At 37.7% G+C, this 25724-nt stretch overlaps 1 protein-coding gene across 4 annotated transcripts in view; it reads right to left on the bottom strand.

Moving 5' to 3' along the window:
* tenm2b (teneurin transmembrane protein 2b) overlaps window positions 1-25724 on the bottom strand; it is a 246882-nt gene that overhangs the window by 124903 nt on the left and 96255 nt on the right. For 2 of the 4 annotated variants that reach the window (XM_089123765.1, XM_089123767.1), the window contains exon 1: window positions 12516-12879. The exons of the other annotated variants lie outside the window; for them this stretch is intronic. In XM_089123765.1, coding sequence (XP_088979891.1) covers window positions 12516-12564 — 49 coding nt within the window. In that variant the 5' untranslated portion in view covers window positions 12565-12879. Of the gene's footprint in view, window positions 1-12515; window positions 12880-25724 lie in introns of those variants that run through there. 4 annotated transcript variants of the gene reach the window in all.

The raw sequence follows: 25724 nt of genomic DNA, 5'->3' as shown, positions 1-25724 counted from the left end.
ATCCTAAAAGCAAGAAACATTAAATAAAAATCATTGTTTCAACTCGATATTTCAATGTGTTACAGCAAAAGCAAAAATCAGGGCCGTGGGCTGACCACAAACAGAACAGGTTCCAAACTTAGTTAACTGGATTTTCCTTCATTTCAAGTGAGAACATTTCTTGAAAGCTGAGTGACTAACTTCCACAAAGTCAATTTTACATTTTTTTTTTCCAGAGTACAGCACGCCATTAAGGCAGAATGTCTGTTAGTCAGGCATTAGGTGGCCATATTATCAAACACCAGGACCCTTCTAACTCCTGCTGTGCAGAGGCAGTAAGCGGGATGCATGCAGCAATTACAAGTGTGCATTTTAATCAGAGTAGGGAATAAGCATGTGACATAGCCTCACATCATATATGCTATATTATGTCTCACATATCTCTGCATAAACATTACATCAGTTTCCCACATATGTTCTGATACCCGACCCAGCAGAGGATGCCCAAATGGGTGCAGTTCATACAGCTGGATCAATTAGCAGTGCATTGAAAGCATTTGCAGTGCCCAACCTACACTAACTGAAACCCATAAAGATATATAAACAAAGGCAAATGGGTTGGAGAACATACAGCCATATCCCCGTGAGGGCAGTTAGGAAAAACGGGGCAGACAAAGCAGCTCAGGTAATTAAACTCCATTTATGCTGTTAGTCAGGATCAATACCGCCAGTTAAACCGCACATACTGCGCACAACTAAAGCCAGATGAGCTGGAATATTAAAAGGATGTCTTCAAAATCTTTTCAAAAAGTCAACATTAAAAGCAAAGCCGAGCAAATCCCGGAGATGCCAAATATCGCCCCACGGGAATATTTACGTATGTGTGTGGCACAATTCACCCTAGCCTGGATGTCAAATACAGATTACAGTGATTGTGTTGCATGCTTCCCTCAGGGCTAAGCGGTTCTAAACACACTTCAGAGACAGAGGGAGAAGAAAGCGGTGGTCGGGCCCCCTGTGTGCGCCTGTTCCTGGACCCGGGCAGGGGGCGACGTGGGCAGCGTGTTTGCCGCTGCGGGGTGCCCACAGACAAAAGGGCATGAACCACATGCCTACTGCTCGCCGTGGACGCCGCTAGGTTTCTTGGGACGACTCAAATGTTTAGGTATTTACCAGGACAAAGCCATCTGCTTTATAAACAAAGTGTCGTTTTTTCTATGAAAACCACAAAGACGCACTACAAAGACCACAGACAGAAAAATGGTTCAATCATAGTTAAGAGAAACTCCCAACATTTCAGCTAACGAGATCCGGTACCCTGTTGGCATGGAAACATGACCCAATCACCACAAGCCTTTGGCAGGAACTGGCGTCTCGTCTAAGCAACGACTAGCCTATAAAATGAAAAGGCAAAGACAACATTTAAACCTGAGATATTGTAGACGCATTAAGATGGATGGATTTCTGTATGCGTGTGTGTGTGTGTGTGTGTGTGTGTGTGTGCGTGTGTGCGTGTGTGCGTGTGTGTGTGTGTGACAGCGCACCTGTTGGAGGCGTGGGAGCATGTCAGTAATCATTAAGTTAATGACAGGAACAATTATCCAGTGACACGAATGACAGCCTATGTGCCACTCATCCATCATTAGTCGTTTTGACTGACATGTGGTCAGGCTGCTTTTTATAACTCTTATATTACTACTGAACACCATCATATCATCACAAGGCAAATGGAAATATAATATAATATAATATAATATAATATAATATAATATAATATAATATAATATAATATAATATAATATAATATAATATAATATAATATAATATAATATAGGGCTGCACACGATTAATCGCATCCAAAATAAAAGTTTGTATTTACATAATATATGTGTGTGTGTGCTGTGTATAATTATTTTGCATAAAAAAATTCACACACATGCATGTATGTATATATTTAAAAAAAAAGTGTTATTAATACATAAAATATTTATATTTAATATAAATTATGTATAAATATTTATACAGTACATGCAAATATTTCTTAAACATACACCATGCATGTGTGTGTGTGTGTGTATTTATATATACAAAATAATTATACACACATATCTTATGTAAACACAAACTTTTATTTTGGATAATATAATATAATATAATATAATAAGTATTATGATAATAAATTATAATAATAATAATTATATGATATTTTATTATATTAATTAATAATTTATATAATATAATATAATATATAATAATTATATAATAGAATATAATATAATATAACATAACATCATATAATGTGTATTATACACTAGCATTCAAAGTTTTTTTCAGTCAGGATGCATTATTAAATTGATAAAAAAGTGACAGTAAAGATATTAATTATTTATAACATTACATAACATTTATATTTCAAATAAATGTTATTCTTTTAAACATTCTATTCATCAAAGAATACAGAAATTAATATAGCATGAATATGAATTTGAAATAATATGACATGTAACTAGGGTTGGGTATCGAGAATCGAGTATCGATTGGAACCGAGACTAACTTTTCGTTTTTCCCGGAATCGTTCAAAAGTTAAAATTTCGATTCCTAGTTTCAATATTCACAGTCCGCCGAGCGGAAGAAGAAACCGCTGAACAACACCAATGAAGAAGCGTCTACCGGAAGAGTTGGCATAACCACGCGAGTCGAACATGAGTAGCTTACGTCGATGATCCAAAGTGTGGCTTCGCTTTTCCAAAAATAACGAAATCTCGGCAAAATGCAAAATTTGTGACAAAAGGAGTATTTTTACAGAAGGATTATTTCCTTCAGAAAGGGCGTTGGTTAGCAAGGTTAGCTAAACTTTTTTGACCCTGCGTCTTAAAAGAATCGGAATCGAGAATCGTTAGGAACCGGAATCAAAACAAGGAATCGGAATCAGAATCAGAATCGTTCAAATTCAAACGATACCCAACCCTACATGTAACAACATTTTAACTTGTTTAATAAATAATGTAATTTGTCATTTGGAAAAAGCCTACATTTAGTATCAATCCTCAGTGCCAGTGTGATTGTCTTCTTCACATCCTGAAGTGATGTATTTGATGTAAGATGGCCGTACACCCTTTTCGCAGAGCAGATTTATTGGAACGCACCCACTATTTTTGATGCCCAGTCAGCGCCGTGTGCAGACCGAACGCAGTGTGACACACAGAGAAATGCTTCTGCAGTCCCACATACCCATGAGTCTACGCTTCTAACTATCAGACACAGGCAGAAGCGACACCCCGGCACTGAAGTCTGCATGAAAGCAGACGCTCTGGGCTCTTCTCCTACGTGGGAAGAAGAGAAAATGCAACACGGTTTGACTCTAAACCCCAGACATGAGCTGTCATCCGACACAATGACAGATATCATAAGATTCTCTTCTCCCTCTCTCTGTCTCTCGTCCCGTTTTCTCTTCCTTGATCTGTTTGAAATCCAAACTACATGCATCAACAAACCCACTTGCTTCAAGACAAACAGAAATGCAAATGACGAACAGACCTGACCAAAGGTAATTTCTACCAGAGACTTTTAGACGAAACGCTTCTTTCTTATCAGAAATGATCCAAAACAAATTATAAAAATATATAGAAGTTTGGGATCCATACGTTTTTTTTTTAATGTTTGTCTTGTTCTCACCAATGCTGCAAAACCATTTAAAAAAAAAGTTATATTCAAATATATTTTAAAATAAATGTATTCCTGTGATTCAAAGCTGAATTTTCAGCATCATTACTTCAGTCTTCAGTGACTCTTCAGAAATCATTTTAATATGCTAATTTGCTGCTCAAGTAACATTTGATTGATTTTTTTGATGAATAGAAATAGATAGAACGACATTTATTTGAACTAAAAATCTTTTGTGACATTGTAAATTACACACGCACTCTAAATAAACGCATTTCAAAGCGTATGCACGTACAAACCTCAACAGCTCCTGTGATGGAAAAAAGGGCACATAGATAGGAGCTTGATGAAGGTCAAATGACAGTCTCCATCACTGTGACAAACGAATGAGACAGAGACAGAAGCGATATAAACAACTCTTCTCCCAAAGGTGACGATGCGGTTTTGTTCGAGAAACAGAGTGTTTCTGTGTGCGTGTGTGTGTGTGAGAGCTTGTTTGTGTGTGTGATGGATGAGGAGGGCACTCGTCTCTCCCCCAACCCTCACCCCCCCAATGAAGTTTACCGCTGCTTATTTGTCATTGCCATCAGTGGGCCAAAGCTCTCACCACGGGATCAAGCCCCACTTTATCTCTGTCTTACAAAACAAGATGGTACCACTAAAACTACACAAAATATCATTCAGACACTGAATCCTCTCTTCTTCTCAGTGATCATTCAGTGCCACAAATGCGGTGGCATTTCAGATAAAGCTGGATGTGAAATCTGCAAATGAATGTTCTCCGTAAGCCAGGCTGTTTGTTGTGCTGCCCAGGGACCTTAAAAGAGTAGTTCACTTTAAAAAAAAAACTTTGCAGATAATTTACTCACCCCCATGCCATCCAAGATGTCCATGTCTTTCTTTCTTTAGTCGAAAAGAAATTAAGGTTTTTGATGAAAACATTCCAGGATTTTCTCCATATAATGGTCTTCAGTGGGAACCAAACGGTTCAAGGTCCAAAAGACAGTTTCAGTGCAAACTGCAAACTGTTCAAAGGGCTTTAAATGATTCCAGACGATGAATAAGGGTCTTATCAAGCGAAACGATCACTCATGTTTGTTTGTTTTTTTATAATAAAGTATAAATTTTATAAGCTCAAATTGTCACCTTGCTCTGTTCTGTGATGCCCGTTTTTGACTCTCCTGTTCAAACTCGTTCATCAAAATGACCAAATCTTTTTTTCGTGTCATTTGGTCCATTCAACGAACGAAATGAACGAATTGACTCGGGAAAAGATTTGTTCATTGTGATGAACGAGTTCGAACAGGAGAGTCACGAACACGAATCAAAGAACAGAACAAGGCAATAACTTTATTTTATTTTAATATTAAATGATATATTATATTATATTATATTAAATGAGCGAAGGTTTTGCTTAATAAGACCCTTGTTCATCGTCTGGAATCGTTTAAAGCCCTTTCAAAAGTTTGCAGTTTGCACTGAAACTGTCTTTTGGACCTTGAGCCATTTGGTTCCCATTGAAGTCCATTATATGGAGAAAAATCCTAGATTGTTTTCATCAAAAAAACGTAATTTCTTTTCGACTGAAGAAAGAATGACATGGACATCTTGGATGACATGGGGGTGAGTAAATTATCAGCAAAAGTTTTTTTAAAAGTGAACTACTCCTTTAAGGTATATAATATCTCACTATCACTGGTGTCCACATGCCCTTGCAGTGATATTTAGTGATACGGAAATGTCTGTTCATCCGTAAACTTTATCGTGTACTTTACATTAATGTGCATATGATTGTGTCCTCGGGCAAATCCAGAGCAGAATTTCAAGTGAGACCACGATCATATCAACACTGAGAAAAAAGAACAAGCACAGACATGATCACATAACATTTTCACCTCTGCTCTCACCTGTGTGTGACTGTGACTGAGAGGTGCTAATGGGAAAGAAGAACAGGGAAGGAAAGGAAAGGAAAGGATAGGAAAAGGAAAGAGGAAAGGAAAAGGAGAGGAAAGGAATGGTAATGAAAGAAAAGAGGAAAGGAAAGGAAAAGGAAAAGGAAAGGAAAAAGGAAAGGAACAGAAAGGAAAGGAACGGAAAGAGGAAAGGAAAGAGGAAAGGAACAGAAAGGAAAGAAACGGAAAGAGGAAAGGAAAGAGGAAAGGAACAGAAAGGAAAGAAAAGAGGAAAGGAAAGGAAAAGGAAAAGGAAAGGAAAAGGGAAAGAGGAAAGGAAAGGAAAAGGAAAGGGAAAAGGAACAGAATGGAACGGAAAGGAAAGGAAAGGAAAGGAAAGGAAAGGAAAGGAAAAGGAAAGGTAAAAGGAAAGGAAAGGAACGGAAAGAGGAAAGGAACGGAAAAGAAAGAAAAGAGGAAAGGAAAGGAAAGGCAAGGAAAGGAAAAGGAAAGGTAAAAGGAAAGGAACAGAAAGGAAAAAGGAACAGAAAGAGAAGAGGAAAGGAAAGGAACGGAAAGGAAAGGAAAGGAAAGAGGAGAGGAAAGGAAAGGAGACGAGACGAAACAAGACAAGGACAGGTTTCAACAGGCACAGTCTTGCCATCTGACCAAGATGCAAAAACAGTGAGTGCATCGAATCTCCTGGGCCTTCACATTACACAGAAAGACGACGGGTGGCAAAGAAGACTGATCACGCAGGGCAGACTGGACCATGTTTCATGTGACACAGCAGCTGTGCCCTTCAGCATGGAAAGGTCCGCGAGGAATAGCAGCTGTGTAACGCTCTTCTACATCTCCATCTAAGACACTAAGGATGTGAGCCCACACAAACACAACATCAATTCATCACAACATACAGTAACTGCTTTCCAGCTCTTAATCTTTCTTCCTCTCGTCTTTGACCCGCTCCAGTCTGACCCTGTAACAGTGGCTGTAATGTGCGAGTTTAACACATAAAGAGCTCACACACTCATACTAACTCTTTATAGCTCGACCCGCTCTCACACAACAGCTCCATGGATCTACTTTCAATCCTCCCTTTAATTAATCACAGCCCATTATATTATCGTCACGACTTCTCAGTGTATAACATTCTTACCAGTGTCCGACGACCATTGCATTGATATCTGATAATGAAGTTGCACAAAAGGTTTTAAACTGCACAAAAAAAAACACTGAGTCAACCCCCAAATAATCTATTAGCTATTCAATTGTTCCAGATTAATTTGGGTTTGCCAAATGACCGATCAGATAAATCACAGTCACAGTGGGGCCTTAATCCCAGTGTAAATGACTGATGAACTTGGTACTCGTTTCCCACAGAGAGCAGCAGAGGTACACACATACACACTGTGGTCTGCTGCTTTAATAAAAACACTAACAATATAAAATATCAGAGCATAAATGAAGTGGCCAATCAGATGTGTTTAAGTTAATCCATGTCAGTGGGGATGCTGAATGTAGGGATGCTGATGTTTGGTGTAATTTGGAGCACATTTGGAGGAGATTTAAAGAGGCAGTAAGCAATTTCTGTTGAAAGTGGATCAGACTGAGCATCACAACACATTTGCAGCCAATCAGCAGTAGGACCCGCGTTAATAGGGCTGGGTAATAAATATCGATTTGTTGATATTAATCGATTCTCATTTTTACGAACCGATATCGATTCTTGAATCTCAAGAATCGATTAGTCATCCTGTTTTATTTGAATGAATGGAACATTGTATCACGGCTGCACGCATCCAACAAAAAAAAAATCGCAATAATCTTTGTCCATTGTTACTATTGATATGAAATTCAAGAAATTCAAATTACGTCCATTTTCTTTAGAAATTCAAAAATTTATTTCAAAAATTTCTAAAGGCGCTGTGGCGTGAGATCGCTCTGGCACAGCTCAAGAGAAGCAGCAGCGCTGATCTCTCTTCTGGCTTAATAATACGTTACAGCGCGAAATAAAACCCACATAAACTCGTTAGTCAGCTAGAAAAAATAACTCTAGAGAGGAGCATTTTGCTAAATATATACACCATAACATATGCATTATAATTTTAATGTTCTTCAATATTTAATGCATATTTGAATAAATCTGGTAAGTTTTTATGACAGCCACCATTTAAATGTTTATATTTCATATAATCTTCTTATTATAAAAATAAATAAAAGTGTAATTTAAGTGTTTGCATAGCTACAAAACAGTTCATCATTACCTTCATATTAGGCTAATGAAGCCTAGTAGGCTACAACTAGACTCCCATAGTTTACAGCATTAGTAAAGAGATTTGATTTCCTTGAGAAAATTTGCCATTTATTGTAACTGATATCCAAAATAATCAATATTGAATCGAATCGGAAGCGAAATCAAATCGAATCGACTTGTGAAATTTGTGTCAATACCGTTAATATTTACTACGCATTAATATTTGAAAAGCTTTCAAATACTGGAGACACTTGAGCAAGAAGGCCTGAAAACGGATGCCGAGGTTGCGTTCTTTTTGCTCACTACGCAAATAAGATGGTTTCGCAATGTTTCACAGAACCAAGATTTGCTGTTGTTGTAATGTTAGCCAACACAATAGACAGTATTGAGCATGATGTTGATTTTTTGTTTTTCCTCATCATTAGTTCCTAACCTTTGCATGAAACATTATTTTGTTTTGCTTAAGCTATGATAGAGACATCCACTCCAGCATTGCATGTTCATTGCATCTCATAAATCGCTTACTGCACCTTTAAGCGTTAAATGTTTGTAATCAGTCTCATAAAATGTAGATTTACAGTATATCCAATATCAGCCAATTTTATTAGTTATTGGCTTCAAAATAAAAATAATAACTAATTATGAATAATCTATTAGCATAAGTATCAGTGCAGTAACACCAATCATTAAGTTGTCTGAGGTGTAATTTTTCACGTCTGTTTGCGACTGCCGTGTTTCCACACATTAGAAATAAAAAAACGGCAGCGTTTCAGCACGAGCTGTGCATACGCACTTCTATCAGCGGCGTGTTTTTGAGGCTATCCAAAACACTCTAAGCTTCTCCCAATGTGCCTATTCCATTAAGTTGCTATTGATGAAAAATGGCACTTACACTTAAGACCCTGTAAATTAACAAACTGCTGACTTATTAAAACAATTATATATTTTCCTGTGTTGCTCAATTTCCCTCGCCTCTAATGAGATGCCAGTAAGTGCCCCTCTCCGGCAAGGTTAATGGATTCCATATTTTTCAATTTAAAAATCGGGTTCTTCTAGCTCAAGAACCAAGGCAAAAGTGCTGCTAATTAGACAGTGACGGCTCAAAAGAGCTTAAGGAGACTGAAGAAAAGAGGCGAGCATCTTGCCGCTCAACATCCACTTCAGGGGCTTTTTTTCCCAAAGATTTACTGATCTAGGATTTGTATTCTTCTCAAACTCTACATATCTTACCCCACTGCATGTTTAAAGCACAGCTGCTCGTGTTGCTTTGTGAATACATGCTTTTAAACAGGAACACACACCGTCCGCTGCTGTGGCAATGGCCTTCTCTAGTAGGGGTGTGTGAAGGAGGCAGGATCAGGACTTTGAACGCCACAGTGTCTTTCTGTATGAGACGGAGGTGAAGTTGAAGGGTGATTGCCTACTGAGCTCTGAATTGATAGAGACAGGCGGTGAAGGGGAGGGTGGAACTGCCTGTCATTGATCACATATTCTGGACAGGAGGCTTTTCAATCACCCCCTCTTCTCTCTCCATCTCCTGCATCTGTGGGCTAAGAGGCCTGAGCCGAGGTAAATTGCTTCATGCCAGTCTAATTTTAAGAAGCTCGTAAAAGCAGAGATATGCCGCTCTCGCTCACGTTCTCTCCCCGGCTCCCCGAAGTGCACAGCTACGCTCTTGTGTAGAGATGAAGAAAAAGGATCTCTTTCTCTGCAGGAGACAGCACGCTTTTACCACACACGTGTACATGCACACACACTCACACACACACGCTGGCCAGAGCATCTGCTGGACCTGTCTTGGTGGAAAGCATTTAATTTCACTTTGGACCTCTGGGCAATTCATCCAGCCGTCTTCTCCACGTGTGGCCTCTCCATCATACAGCTAAATAGGACTGAATCCATCTCACAGCCATTGAGTTTCACTCTCTGAGCATTTCTAATCTATGTGGATTGTATTTCAGATAAAAATCCAACTGTTCTTCATCATGCAGGTTGCTTGGGATAAATGATGGCGTATTAAACATTGTGAAACACTCATTTGCCCGCCTCTTCAGCATGAATCAAAATGAAAGTTTAGAATGGTTCAAAGTGACACATTAGCTATATTGTTTCTTGGCTACTGTTCACAGCATGTGGATGAATCATACTAATGCTGATAAAACAAAGACAGAATATAAATAAAACGCACGACTTGGAAACTCCGTTGCTTAGTCATGGCAATTAAGCATAAGCACAGCCTATTCAAATCATTCACTTCATTATCTTAAAGGAATAGCTCACACACACTGTAAAAAAAATATTGTTGGTCTAACTTAAAAAATTAAGTGGTTGCCTTCAAATTTTAAGTTAATACAGTGAGTTAATACAATGAAGGAGATTGATTTAATCACCAGAAACTCAAAATGTTATGTTATCTGAACTACATAAATTATTTAAGTTGATTTGACAAAAGAAAAAAATGTTGTGATTACAAATTGATTTACAGTGCATAAATTTTACTGTTCTTTTACTATCAACTATTAATGTTTGAGCCCTGCTTTTTTTTTTTTTGGTTCATCTGTGAAACATGGCATTTTTTGGTGTCAAATGTTCAAGCTTCTGTTTTCCATTAAGGTAAAGTGGACTGTTAGACATTTCTGTAATTTGCAGTTATTTACTATATATCACACAATAAGCCAAATTCTCTGATTCACTTTGCATTATAGGAATTTTCGGTGGCATCAAACACCACACACAGAGATTTTCTGGGTTTTAAAAAATTTCTACTGTATTTACCATTACAGCCTCTTCGGCCCCATTCCATCGTGTTTTTTTTTATTGTCCTATTTTTTTACATTTGAATTGACAGGATTTGCCTTACACTGTGTCTACAACGCTGCGACAGCTTGAGTCTGTCTACATTTGACATGTCAAAGCAACTGTTGCAAAATGCAAATCCGTTTGTCCTTCGTGTCAGAAACAGAGCGCTTGGTGGACTGTACATCAGAGAAAAATCAGTGAACTGTCTGGAATTTGTCATGTCACAATGAACCGCATCCAGTGTAGACAGTGTCAGTGATTATAATGGGTTCTATTGTCTTTTGTCGCACCGCTTGCATCCGAGCACGGCAGCGCCGCAGGTCTTGCCCCGGGATGGAACTCAGCAGTGGAAGAGTTTTGTAGAACAACTGTGCTGTGTATCAATGCACTTTACGGAGAGAATAAGAAAGACCAGCGAGCAAGGTAAAAATGTGTGCGTGTTGTCAAGTTTGTGCACCCCAGTTTAACAAAAAAATTATGTTTTTTTTCGTCAACAGGTTTCACATAACTGGGTTAAGTTAAACAAACATAATTTGTTCATGTAACGTCAACATCATGGAATTAAGCTATTTTAAGCTAGCCAATTTAAGTAGTCTCAACGTGAATTTTTAAAGGCATCCTGACAAGCGCTTCAGGTATTGTTTATATTGATGCTCCTTCAACCAAAGCAGTTGAAAATAATTAAATCAGTCGACACCCACACAAAAAGCTTCACTCTTCTCCACAATGGTAACCCACTGTAATTGTAAGGTGTGACAATATCGTGATAACCGTAATATTTAAAATGAATAGCGCACACAGCTGCTACTGCCGTGCAAAATCCTGTCGGTCAATAAGAGAGAGGAGAGTCTACCCACGCTCCAAAAAGTAAGTTCGCTAGTATGGGAGTTTTTATGGATTTAGGGAAAATGAGTCGTTTGACACCCCAGTCTACAAGGCTTGCCTATCACTGCAAAAGGGAGATGGTCCTCACTGCAGAACATGAAATCCAGGGGGAGGAGTTGGATCCAGATCCGACTCCTCCCACCTTATATATACCTAAACCTAGCAATCTCCGCCCCTGATCCCTAACCCCACCCTCTAATCCTATCCATCTCCACCCCTTTAATCAGGATCCAACTCCGCCCCCTGGATCTCGTGTACTGCAATGAGGTGCTACTAGCAAAAGGGGAGGAAACCACCACAACATGTGCTAAGCTAAAAATGGTTAGCATTTTAGTCTCCTCTAAATGAAATCACATAGCATGGTCTTAAAAATAGTCCATAAATCTCAGAAATGTATCATTGATTTAATTATTTCTGACAATAAGCTGCCAAAATGTTATTTTCTCTGTAAATTCTTTCAAACGAGTCTACACTGTTTAAAGCCCAATGGTTTTGTGAACTACAGTAGGCCTATGTATTTTGCTACTCCATTTCTTAGAATTGGGTTCCAAATGGGACAAGTGAACAGGTTAAGGAATAAGTTGAGTTGCTAAAGTGTATTTAAAATACAGTTTTGACAGTATTTTCTCTCTCCTGTTAGACTATTTCTTAGGCAGTTGTTGTAATCGTTGTACAATGGTGCGATTCATTGGCTAAAAAAGTAAGCAAAACACAAAATAAACAAAGTAAAGATAGTCAGTGATCTGAGTTAGTTCAATTATGGGCAGGTTTTTATGGGTTTTTTTTTTTATAGTCGAATGTGTTTGTCAGTAGTTACAGAATTCAGTCGTTTAGTTCCAGAATATCCGAATACAGAAATACACGTTCATTCCATATGTTTACAAAGAGTTATATCAGTTTATCCATGGCATGGCATGATGGCAGAGAAAGACCGAATTCGTCTCACCTGGGGGCGCGCGCTTTAATTGCTCGTGGCACTTTTGTGTTTGCCGACCGTTAACGCAATGATGTCAATGAAAGAGTGAAGCGGCTTTTCTTACCTGGATCGTGGTGGAGCACTTTCGCCCTGTGCATGCCCGGGTGGTGCATCTCGGATGCCGCCGCTACCGGGTCTGAAGTCAGTCAGAAATCCTTTTAAACAGGCACAGAAACGGATCCTAAAAGTTCGCAGAGCTGACAGTGAATCTGCACACAGAGACACTAACGCGTCTCCCCACAGCAACAGCGTTCTGCTGACAGATCTACACACCACGCGCACTCATCTCCGTTTCTTTTATTTAGCTTCGTTTTGGAAGTAAACGTTCAGAAATGTACAAGAATTAAAAAGTACCAGAGCGGAGATAATTCCTGGAACAAAAGAGAGTAGTTCTGGAGAGACAGAGCGGAGCTGTGCCTGTTCTGTACTCCACATTAACATCTCGCAGCGCATATTGTAAGGGAGGGGTGGGATGTGATATGTCATGTCATGATGGAGAAAGTGAGGGGTAGCTTGACTCAGATAGTCAAATATCTCGATTGTGTATTTGTTTGTTAATTATTATTATTATTATTTAACTCATACATGGATGGTATTTGCATAAGAGAGAGAGAGAGAGAGAGAGAGAGAGAGAGAGAGAGAGAGAGAGAGAGAGAGAGACAGTGAGCATTTAATGTGTTGACACCATTTTAACTAAGGGCTAAGGATTATTTCACTAGTTTCTTATTTGCAGGTATTTTAATACGTTATCTGATATGTTCTTTGTCTACATATCTGAAACCTAAAAAAAAAGGTTAAAAAAATCTAGATTAAAATTAAAAACAAACCTTGATTGATCCAGAAAATTCAAAGACTCACAAAGTTTAAATCATTTTACTGTCAAGTTTGACCAATCCATTGAAAATAACTGACATAAAGGTCCACACTACTGCGTTTTCGTTTAAAAACGGAGAATTAAAACGATCTGTGTCCACAAGCATTTTATCTGCGTAATAGAATTGATCTCCGTCCACATTAAAATGACTGAAAACGCGGATCACGTGACCAATCCCCAACACTGGGTATGCACGTGCCGGTGTAAACAGGAAGCGGATTGACGATTCCTCAGATTTGATGAAGAAGAAAGTAACGTTAGCTCCCTGATGGGTGGCTGACGAATCAGGGAAGGACACGTCATGACTGATTACACCCAATCAAAGAGCGGAGCGTGAGCCTCTGCGTCATCGTTTCTAAAGTCCTCCATTTTGTCCCGTCTTCACTAAAACGCACTCCGGAGATTCAAAACGCAAAACGGAGCTGCGGCGTTTCTAAACTTCTCCGTTTAAGGTCTTCATTTATTCCGTTTTAGTCTGGACGGGAGGTGCAAACGTCGCAAAAGGTTTCGGTTTTTAAACGAAAACGCAGTAGTGTGGACGGGGCCTAAGTCTAGAGCCAACACCAAATGCTGTGGCAGCTTTTGGAGCCCAGTCCCTAAATGTGATCCAAAGGATCATGTCTTGTTCAGGTGGTAATCATAAGGGTATCACTGACCATTAGATGTCCAATGCTCCTGTGAAGCTCAAGCTGCCACATTGTTGCCCTGGGACTGCTGGGCTTCACATAGCCAAACTTGGCCTGCTGCTCACCATCCTATCCCATATGGGTCAGCTTCCTGTTCCTGCTGGGCAAAACCCTTACAGAACCTATCCTTTCATGCTGACCAGAAAAAAAGGTACGAAAGCTGTCACTGGGGCGGTACCTTTTCAAAAAGGTACACTTTTGTACCTAAAGGGTGCATATTGGTACCTTCATGGTACATATTTGTACAATTATGGTACCAATATGCACCCTTTAGGTACAAAAGTGTACCTTTTGAAAAGGTACCGCCCCAGTGACAGCTTTTGTACCTTTTTTTCTGACAGTGTATGAGCAGTTTTGCTCACCTAAATCCCATCCTGACTCTGAGCCACTTTTATAAAGCTACTCTCTGACCAGCGCCCATGAAGAACTGGCAGATCTTCCATTACTGCACCTATAGTCTGTTTGGACGATACGAGTTAGCTAATGTTGGCAATTCCATCTATGTTTATAACTAGACTAGACTGCATCTGTTCATGAATATGTGTGGGTTATATGAGAGCTGTACAATTCCCAAACCAAGAGAGAGCACTTATGGCAGTGGGGTTATTCAATAGACCCAAGTGGTAGTACTTACAACGGTTGGTGCCTTTGTACAGTATGAATGAGGGACAGCTGTAATTCGCCACCTATAGAGGTAAGGCTCAATCATGCTCAAAATCCATACTGCACAATGACATGAATGACATTTTAGAATTACAATTCATTTTGATAGTCATAATGTAGGAAAAAAGCACCATTAAAATAATGAATTTCTTGAAAATAAATCCCTTTTAACTAAGCTTTAACATAACCTTTTTTAAAGCTTCACTGCTGATTAACATTCATTAATATAGCAAATCAAAGTCATGTCGTCCAATCAACATGCAGAAAATAGGACATTATCATTTCAAAATGATCAATTTCATGTGTTAAGGTCCTAAAATATCAGATGATTTAAAATTTTTAAGCAAGGTTAGTTCAGGGTGTAATATATCATGGTGCGCCTCCCCAAAACTAATGATATTTATTATAAATCATTATAAATTAATATAAATCAATTATTGGCAATATTGGTAATAAAATTACATTCTACCTTCAAAAACATTCACACATTTTTCAGAAAAGAATGATTAAAAGGTGTACACATAAATGTTATTTTTACTTGATAGTTGCACCATGTGACATTTTAGACATTTCTTAAAACTGGTTATGAACGTTTTTCAAAACACCACAAAAACAAAGAATATATTTCTAAAACCTTGCCAAACATTGTATAACTTTCAAAGACTTTTCTTTAGCACAGTTTGTTAAGCGTCACTGGCCCTTAAAAGACCTAAACCTAAATTTCCCCATAGGCAATCTTTCCTCCACTTAGTATTTTAGTATATGTTGTAAACAGTGACTTTTAGGTTCACATCCACACATAGTATGTATCTAGCATTGGATTTTTTTTTTTCTCTGTATGCAAGGCTTTGATCAGGTAGAAACAATTAGGTCAGCAGCAATTCATTTCTTCTTTTTTTATGAGATACATTTTAAGATGACGAGAACTACATACAAAGAGACAATGGAAGACCACATAAGGTACTGTTTTAAAAGAGTAGCTCACTTTAAAAAAAAAACTTTTGCTGATAATTTACTCACCCCCATGTCATCCAAGATGTCCATGTCATTCTTTCTTCAGTCGAAAAGAAATTAAGGTTTTTGATGAAAACATTCCAGGATTTTTCTCCATATAATGCACTTTACTGGTAACCAACGCTTTAAACGGTTTCATGAATAATGGCGATGAATAAGGGTCTTATCAGGCGAAAATATCGCTCATTTAAAAAAGAAATAATAACAAAGTTTAAGTTTTATAAGCTCAAAATAATGCTCTGCTCTGTGATGCGTGTGGGAACCGTTTGGTTCCCATTGAAGTGCATTATATGGATGAAAATTATTAATATGAATTATATTTTCATCAAAAACCTTTATTTCTTTTCGACTAAAGAAAGAATGACATGGACATCTTGGATGACATGGGGGTGAGTAAATTATAAGCAAAAGTTTTTTTAAAAAGTGAACAACTCCTTTAAATGAAAACTGATTTCTGGATTAGTTCAGATGCAAGAGCAGTATATAAATGGGAGATTTTCAGGATAATGAATATTTATCAGGAAAAAAGCAGAGATTCTAAAGATAAAGATTGTTGGTGAGGTTAGAAATAAGCAAAATCACATACTGAATATGTACTTATGCAGACATAAAATACTAAATCTAAAAAAAAAAAAATCTAATACCAAGGGAAAACTGATGCAGCGGCTCATCTCTGTTTTTATACAGTCTCTCTGCAGGCTGTCATGGGTTTGGGCTAATCACGGCACAGGTGTCTGCCTGTGGCTGTCACTCATCTAGCTCACTACGATATGCAAATGATCTTAAATGCAGTCGCCTCTGCTGGATGAATCGTCCAATCCAATGTCATTTCGCAAGGATGGGTTTCGTGCCAGCTGCATCAGTTATAACCTCCCACTCCTCCCCAAGCTGAGAGCCAATCAGCCACCATTAATATAAACCAAATGTCTTTGTAGATTTCCTCCAGGGCTGTGCCTAACTGTCGACGTCTCCAATTAAGCACAAAACAGAAAGTAGACATCCACCTTCCCGGCCATCCCGTGTAGCCAACGGCTATCAGTAAAACCGCTCACACAGAAGCTGCTTTTGGCTATGGTGCACTGAAACGCCGCTAGCCATGCACTTGACAGTCCTCGCGTATTGTAAATTACTTCCAACATATCCGAGTGAACGGATGCCATAATTGCATACTTAGTCAAATTGTTCAATTCATGCCCAAGTCATATTAATGAAATTCAGAGTGGGCAGATAGTGTTTAAATATATTAGTGACTCAAAAAATGCGGGTGTCATTTCACTGAGCAACAGTACAACAGTCATCCAAAATGTTTTAGGAAATAAGAATATTACAGGCTTTTACTCGCAAACTCGTTATGTCTACTTATACTTCAGAATGAGAAACATGAATAAATCTCTCTTTCTCTCTTAAAGTTCCCAGATCCCAACTAATTACAGCACAAATTTCAGTTTCATGAGGTGGATGGTAAAATGAATGTGGTTCAGAGAGGTGGTCCTGATCAAATATTCCCTTTCAGCCGAGAAAGAACAAAGGCTATCAATGGCGGAGGGATTACTTATGCCCTTTTCCCTCGTTTCTTGTCCAGTTCTCACATTCTCTTTAACGTGAGGAGCAGCTTTCAATGTGCCGATAAAAGCAAGAACGATTCGATAACCTGCCGTTCACAAAGCGTTTTGCTTCAGGACCAAGATTTTACTTTGGACATTAAGCAGCGACCCAAGTAACCAATTCCTATAGTGTAGTTTGTTTCTTGTTGTTTTTGTTCTAGTTTTTGGGTACACTCTCAGAAAAAAAGGTACAAAAGCTCTCACTGGGGCTGTACCTTTTCAAAAGGTACACTTTTGTACCCAAAGGCTGCATATTGGGACCTTAGTTAGTGGTACATATTAGCGCCTAAAATGTACATAATAACACTTAAAATTGACATATTAGCTCCTGAAATGTACACAACACTTAAAATGTAAATTTTAACACCTAAAATGTACATATTAGTACCTAAAATGTACATTTTAACACTTAAAATGGACTTATTAGCTCCTGAAATGTACATATTAACACTTAAAATGTAAATATTTGCACCTAAAATGTACATGTTAGCACCTAAAATGTACATATTAACACTTAAAAGGGACATATTAGCTCCTGAAATGTACATATTAACACTTAAAATGTACATAAAATGTACTTATTAGCACCTAAAATGTACATATTAGCACCTAAAATGGACAAAAGTTTACCTTTTGAAAAGGTAAAGCCCCAGTGACAGCTTTTGTACCTTTTTTCTGAGAGTGCAAAGATGAGGGCATGTTATGCAACCTGTCCATATTTGTAATGGTTTAGTTTGCTAAGTTACAGATGAGTTTACAATGGAATACCCAGAATTTGAATGACAAATGACATTAAAGGTTGTCTCAGCGATTGTGGGTAACGTCACTTCTGCCTCCTCCATGTTAAATGTATCTGGTCAGTTGACAGGATTGGGTTGATAAACGCTGGCTTATTCTTCAGCTCTGACTTCGCGTGCAGGCACCGTGAACGAGCGCAAAAACAAACAACACCCGCCCCTGTCGGTGATTGGTTAGAACGCTGTTTATTTTGATTTTGGGTGGTGGTTGTACCCCTTTGTTTTTGTGTGCAGATCTCATAGGCTGCCTACAGAGACACGTGTTTTTTTACAGGGCGGGCAGCTAGCGGATCGTTAGGAAAGATTAGATGAATGTGTTCATTTTTGTTTGTTCATACAACCTTTAACAGTGAAACAAATGTGCAGCATTTTCTCCTTTTAAAAAGTATGCTTAATGTTGTATTTTGCATGATTATATGGTTAGTTGCATGTTACTATTCCTGTACCTCAAGCAGTAGAGAATGGTGGAGATTATGAGAATGCATGAACTTATCAACAACCCTGTATCACACTAAATACGTTCTGAGGAAACTATTTTGCAAATCGCAATTACATTACATGCCAACATATAAGCAGTGCTATTACGTTGGTCCTTAACGTAATATGTCTCATTGTTAATACGTAGATTTAATACGTTATTTTCAAAGATATGTAACGTACGTTTTTGTACGTTTGGATAGATGCTAAAACGTATAATATGGACGTATTTGCAACATTTAAACGTAACCTTATTACGTTTTACAGCTACAAAACGTTAACTATTTACATATGTTTCATATCATAACGATATCTGTATACTTTCAATTTTAAAGATAAATGTAACAAGACCCCTTAATCCTACTCCAAAAAACATATTTATTTTATACAGAATATAAAAAGGATAAAACGTAATGGACAGAGATGTGTAGTTAAATGAGTTTTAGCATTAAAATATATTTTGAGCCACTAATCCCACTCCTATCCCTAAACCTAACCATAACCATTCCTTAAAACTACGTAGGTAACACAATTAAGAAAAAAAAAACATAACAGACAGATACATTTCACAATAATTTATTTATTTATTATTAACATTACCAAAAGTCGTTCACATGATGATGCGTTGCAGTCGCAGTCCTCTGGCAGTATTATAGTAGTTGTGTATGAGGTACAGATCAGAATTAAAGTTATTAACCTTAATCCAAAATGTTAATCTGATTTCGGTTCGCTCTCTGTCTGAAGGCGCGCGCTCTTCTCCATTTCAAATGTGAATGTACTACACCGACTGAAACACGGCATGTCGCAATCTGTGACGAAGCAGGCGAGAGCCAATGAGCGTTTGATATCACTGCCGTAAAACATGTCGTAACGCTTCTTGAAGGCGCATTATTTGAATTTGAATTAATCACCAGCGCGGATTTGACGTTTGCGGTCGCTGCTGAGAAATGAAGATGAAGATCACTGGATAAAAGGCTGGATTTGGATCTGTTTCTTGCAAACAACGTATGGATTCTAGGATTTGGTTTACATCAAGCTAATAAAATGTATGTCTTTTGTGAATGTATCAGTATGTTGTGTTTTATTGGAGAAAATGCTTTTTATATATTTATGAGTAACGTTGGTCTATTATATTAATAAATGCGAAGGAAAACTTAATTGATATGACAGTTGAATGCAAAAGAGTCAAAATTTTAATGCCACGATTATGCATAAATAGTAAAGAAACCTGCTTGGATGTATTATGTTCAGGACAAACATAATAGCACTGCTTATATGTTGGCATGTAACGTAATTACGATTTGCAAAATAGTTTCCTCAGAACGTATTTCGTGTGATACACAGTTGCTTATCAAATGTATACTTTGTGTATAAGTCGCTTGGATAAAAACACATAGGCTAAATGTAGCATTCAATAAATTTAGCATTAATTTAAGGGTAAAAAAACAACCACTTTACCATTGTATCAGTGCCTTAGGATCCTAATTTATTTGGTATTCTAAAACATTGTTTACTATTGTGTAAATGTCACTCTATTAAGGTGTTTAATTATTCCGAGGCTTCCGACACAGAGCACCAAAGGAAAGCTATGAAAGCTAAAGGCGATGTCACAGAGCGACGTGTCCGTCGGCCTCACTGACTACATCCGTGAGCATCCTACGGCTCATTCCGCTTATTCCATTTGTTTGTGTTTGGCAAGGAGCAGCTCTGCAACTATCTTTTTCACATCACATCATATCGGCGAAACCCCCCAGCCGTCTCTCCCAAGAGTGATTAATCTTCTAACACTAATTAGATATTTGCTAATTAGCATCTGACATATGAGGGGAGGAAGAGAAACATTTGCATGCGGACACGGATGATGGTTGCAGTCGGCAAAACGCCGCGCTCAACCCCACCGAAGTGTCATCGACGGAGTTAGGGACACGGAGCACCTCGTGGAGCAGGATATTCGGGTGTCAGAATGCCTGCTGGGTGATATACCTGCATAGAGAATGTCAACGTCCACAGGCATTATTTTATTCATTTTCAAATGAAGTCACCCCCTACGTTTCAAATGAGCCCCGTCTAGATTTTAATGACCATCGTGGTTGAAACCTGGAGCTGAAAGGACATTAATCTGGATATTGCCAATTTAGCAGGAAGCCTGGTGGGAGAAAATCAGCAGGATTTTGAACCTCTGTCTTCGCCTACACAGTTTCTTTCTGTCCATATCCAGCTCATTTATATGCCTTCATCAATTAATGACGACAGCTTATTATCATTTCATTGTGAGGGTTAAAAGATCTGTAGCAGATGGAGAAATGCTACCTTGGAAATTGATAAAGCTGAGCCATTATCAGACTTGTAGATGATAGTGTAGAAAGAATGACTGCTTTCTCCCCGCTTCACTGAGTAAGACACAGACGGGGTTTTTTTTATGTTTTATATTAAGCTGGTACTATTACTATATACTTGTCCTATAAGAAAAGGTTATTGGGAGTCATTCCAGCCAAGGGATGGGAAGTGTAAATAATTGAAGAGTTCTAGTTCCTTAATAGTCATTTTAATATTTATTCAGGGGGAAAAAAAGATATTTAAAAAGAAGTAAGTGCAAATCCATTGCAAAATAATAATTCAATAATAATTACACGACAGTTAAAAAGTTTGGGGGTCAGTAAGATTTTTTAAAAGAAAGTAACAGTCTAATCCAGCAAGATTGTATTAAATTACTGTTGCAAACGTTGTTGCAAAATAATTCTATTTTAAATAGAACTTTCTATTCATAAAAAAATGAATGCGACCTAGGCGAGTATAAGAGAATTCTTAAAAAAAAAATGTTACCAACACCAAACTTTTTGTGTACTTTATTATTATTTTTTTAATCATGTCAAGAGTAATTACTTTTCTTTGGCTATGTCCACATTGTCAGTCTAAATCTGATTATTATTATTTTTTAATCTGATTGGAATCTGATCGTAATAATTGACTGACCACACTCTGTTTAGTTCGTCACGTGGCTCTTTCGGTTTCCAGAATATCAGCATTTATTTTTATGGCAATGATGTTGTGTTGGTACTATACACCAAATACAACATAAAAAGCTGCTACGTGGAGGGATTTGCAATACAGAAATACAGATGCTGACTTATTCACAACATGAAAATATGTAGCCGCCTACGTCTTATGAGGCACCGGCAGAGGCGAAACAGGCTGGCTTGTGCAGATTTATTCCGTGCTGCTGTCATCTCCACATATCTCTCATTGAGCCTTAAAGGGTCATTCCACCTCTGGAAAGATGAATGTGTATTTAAAATGGGTAATTTATGTAGAAGAAATGTGAAATTATTTTTGAATTTGGAGCTTTCTAGACTGAGAAAAGCCAGAAAATGGATTTTTGGATGTGTGGATGAAAGACAACAACTCCCAGAATGCCCTAGGAGGCCACGCCTATCGGTAACAGCGCAGTAGTTAAACAACAAGTCTAGGCTACTAGTGAGTCTCCGTGATGAGTCTGCCCGAAAAATGTGTCTCGAGATCGGCTTTTGCGTTCTTTCATCATGTTTACTGTGGCGAGCGGGACGAGTGAGGGCCGTGTGGAGAATGACGCTCTTAGAAGAAAAGGTTCTATATGAACCTTAAAAGGTTCTATCAGCGCTACGTATTTGGAACCCCTAAAAGGTTCTATACAGAACCCTTTTCAAAGGTTCAATAATAAGAACCCTTTAGGGGTTGTAACCAGGAAAAGTTCTATATGGAACCTTTTGGGTTCATTCATTATCATTTGTTTTGTCCTTTCCGGATTAAATATTTCATATTATTTACAAACACCAAGACCCTAAATTGTATTTATGAATGCATGTGAATGATCACAAAATTCAAGATATGGGGGTTAGAAAATGTATATATCATTTTATGTAGCTAATTAGTCACACGAATTTCAGTTTTTCTCCTCCAAAAATCAGCATGATTAAAATGTGATATTAAGTTACTACAACAGTTTAATAAACAATTTAATTACACTACAAAACGTTGCAGGATAATGTAATATATGAATCAATAATAGCCTATAAAGAACCTTTGTTCCAAAAGGGTTTTTCTTGTCATTATAGACCTTTTTTTTAGCATAAAAGTTTCTTTGGAGTTGAGTAAAGAACCCTATACTTCATATATAGAACCCCAATGAAGAGTGTAGATAAAAATGGATTTGTAAAAATCGCATTTCATGTGATTCAAATGACAGTCTGAACGAGGTTTTGGTCCTTTGCGACAGCATATCTGCAACAAATAATAAACTCCTCTTACTGTACACAGCTGAACACGTCAGAAAGGAAATTACACCTACACTATCATGTCTCGTCTTAAGATAAAATGACTGAGCTCATAAAATGAGGGTGATTCTGACAAGCTATCCATCACACGACTTCAGGGTGACCGTGGTAAACATAGGCCTGCATTTCAGCGTTCGAGAGCCTCTCGATGCGCTGCTAACGATTTTCATGTGTCGCAGGAATTCACGGTGTAATTAAATTCTTAACTAGTGGCAACTTTACGGGGAATGCGCACTGTCACAAGGAGGGGGTTAGCTGTGTTTGAGATGGTGAAATATGTGATTTCACAGGGAAATCGGCTCACAGATGTCTCATTAACTTCATGTCATTTGCACCCACTTTTCTACGTCATTGTGGAAATGAGCAAATCCAGAAAATAAAAACTTTGTACTTTAGAAAGTTCTGATTGAGATTTGTCAGGTTCATTAGCATTTCTGGCACAGGATCTAACATACTAAATTATTGAGGTTGTATACCAAAACCATTTATCTGGTGCAATATTAAACAAATCCATTGGCCAAATGAGGATTTTACAACTGTACACCATTTCAACAAGGAACACTACCTTGGTGTACAATATGTGCAAAAGCACAACCAAACGTGCCTCACAGTAATGATCTGGTGTGTGCATGTTAATGCACTTTTAGCTTCATATTGTGGATAATTTGCATCCAAATTTCCCATCAGGGATCAATAAAGTCTGTCCGTCTGTCTGCCAGTCTATCACACGTGCTTTTGCAGACTCCAGCTATACCACAATGTGCCACTGCTGTGTGTTTTGTAAACAGGAAGAGCTCCTGCTGACCAGATAAGATTATTCATAGGACACATTTTTTTTTTTTTTTTTTTGCTTACAGCTCAAACTGTGAACATAATCAGGCAGCTTCCTCTACCCCCTCTTCACAATCACTCTGACACAATTCAAGGTCAAGTGGATGAAGACACTGTTATTACAGCGTGTTAAAAAAGAGATCAAATCCACAAGTGTTATTTAACAAAACAATGATCAGGAGAGCATTAATCCAAGCTGTATTTATGCATTGCAGATTTAAATGCTACAAACTGATCAGATCTTCAATCTTTGTCTGGCAACCACTCACAACACCCTGTAACGAATATGATTTTTGCCTTGGTCTCTGTCCATTCAAGTCAATGCATTTGTGTAATGCTGAGTATCTCCTGTGAGTTTGTTTATTAAAGTTTTTCCTGCTTATTCCTCGTCTTTGTGAGCCATTACACACGTTAAAGGAGTAGTTCACTTTTAAAAAACTTTTGCTGATAATTAACTCACCCCCATGCCATCCAAGATGTCCATGTCTTTCTTTCTTCAGTCGAAAAGAAATTAAGGTTTTTGATGAAAACATTCAGCATTTTTCTCCATATTATGTACTTTACTGGTAACCAAACGGTTCAAGGTCCAAAAGACAGTAAACTACAAACTGTTCAAAGGGCTTTAAACGATTCCAGACGATGAATAAGGGTCTTATCAAGCGAAACGATCAGTCATTTAAAAAAAAAAAGTGACTGTCCTGTTCGAACTCGTTCATCAAAATGAACAAATCTTTTTTTTGAGTCAATTCATTCATTTTGTTCGTTGAATGAACCAAATGACACGAAAAAGATTTTGATGAATGAGTTCGAACAGGAGAGTAGAGCATGCGTGCTTATAAAACTTAGCTTTTTTTCTTTTTTATAAGCGATCGTTTCGCTTGATAAGACCCTTATTCATCGTCTGGAATCGTTTAAAGCCTTTTGAACAGTTTGCAGTTTGCAGTAAAACTGTCTTTTGGACCTTGAACCGTTTGGTTCCCACTGATGTCCATTATATGGAGAAAAATCCTGGAATGTTTTCATCAAAAACCTTCATTTCTTTTCGACTGAAGAAAGAATGACATGGATATCTTGGATGACATGGGGGTGAATAAATTATCAGAAAAAGTTTTTTTTTTCAAAGTGAACTACTCCTTAAAGTGATAGATGGTAGAAACACTGGCTAAACAAAGAAACACAATAATTAACATAAATGACATAATTAACAGACTGTAAGAGACTAGGTAAAAGGACAAAAATCATACTTTTTATACTCCATGGTTGTGAGTTTGCATGGGCAAACATCAATCACAAGAATGGGAAATTTTATAATAAAATACTGGCATAGGTACATTGACATTTGCCGTTTTTAAATATGATCAATTATATTACTTATTTAGCATCGAAATGAATGTGTAGCATATATAAGCTTCAATATTATAACTATAACGTTTTAATAATTGTTGACATTTTACGAGAATAGGGAAGTCCACACCACAACTACAGAGTAGCAACATCCAAAGTCACAACAACTCTGGCCTTTATTCTAAAGTTATTTAACTCTACTACATAAATATCAAGTTAAACATGAAATTCATTACATACTGACAGTTTCCAAAGTTAAAGTTCAAATTAATATAATCCCTTTTTTTGTTGTTATGAAAAAATGTATTTGTGGTATTGTATCCATCACTCATATTTTCTTGAGAAAATGAAAAAATCGAGTTTAATTAAACACTATTTGTGTAATCTGCCTACATACGCCCTCTCTAAACAAACATAATGATTGATATAAATAGTGAATGTTATATTATCTATAATTTACAGTAAAAGACCTTGTTCGTGCTCATTCAACTTTGAAATGGACTATGATATTATGCTATTCAAGTGTGTGTGTGTAGGTGTTAATCTCAAAACTAACTCTGCATATCCAAGCAACCAATTAAGTGTGTGAGGCAGGCAGGCATCCACATAGAGAATCCACTGTGTGTGTGTGAGAGAGAGAGAGAGAGAGAGACACAGCTCAAAAAGTCAATGA

This window comes from Pimephales promelas, chromosome 19 (assembly GCF_988280905.1).
Source record: "Pimephales promelas chromosome 19, fPimPro1.hap1.1, whole genome shotgun sequence".
NCBI lineage: Eukaryota > Metazoa > Chordata > Actinopteri > Cypriniformes > Leuciscidae > Pimephales > Pimephales promelas.
Note: the sequence above shows the minus strand (reverse complement) of the source record. Positions and strands in the feature narration are given on the sequence as shown.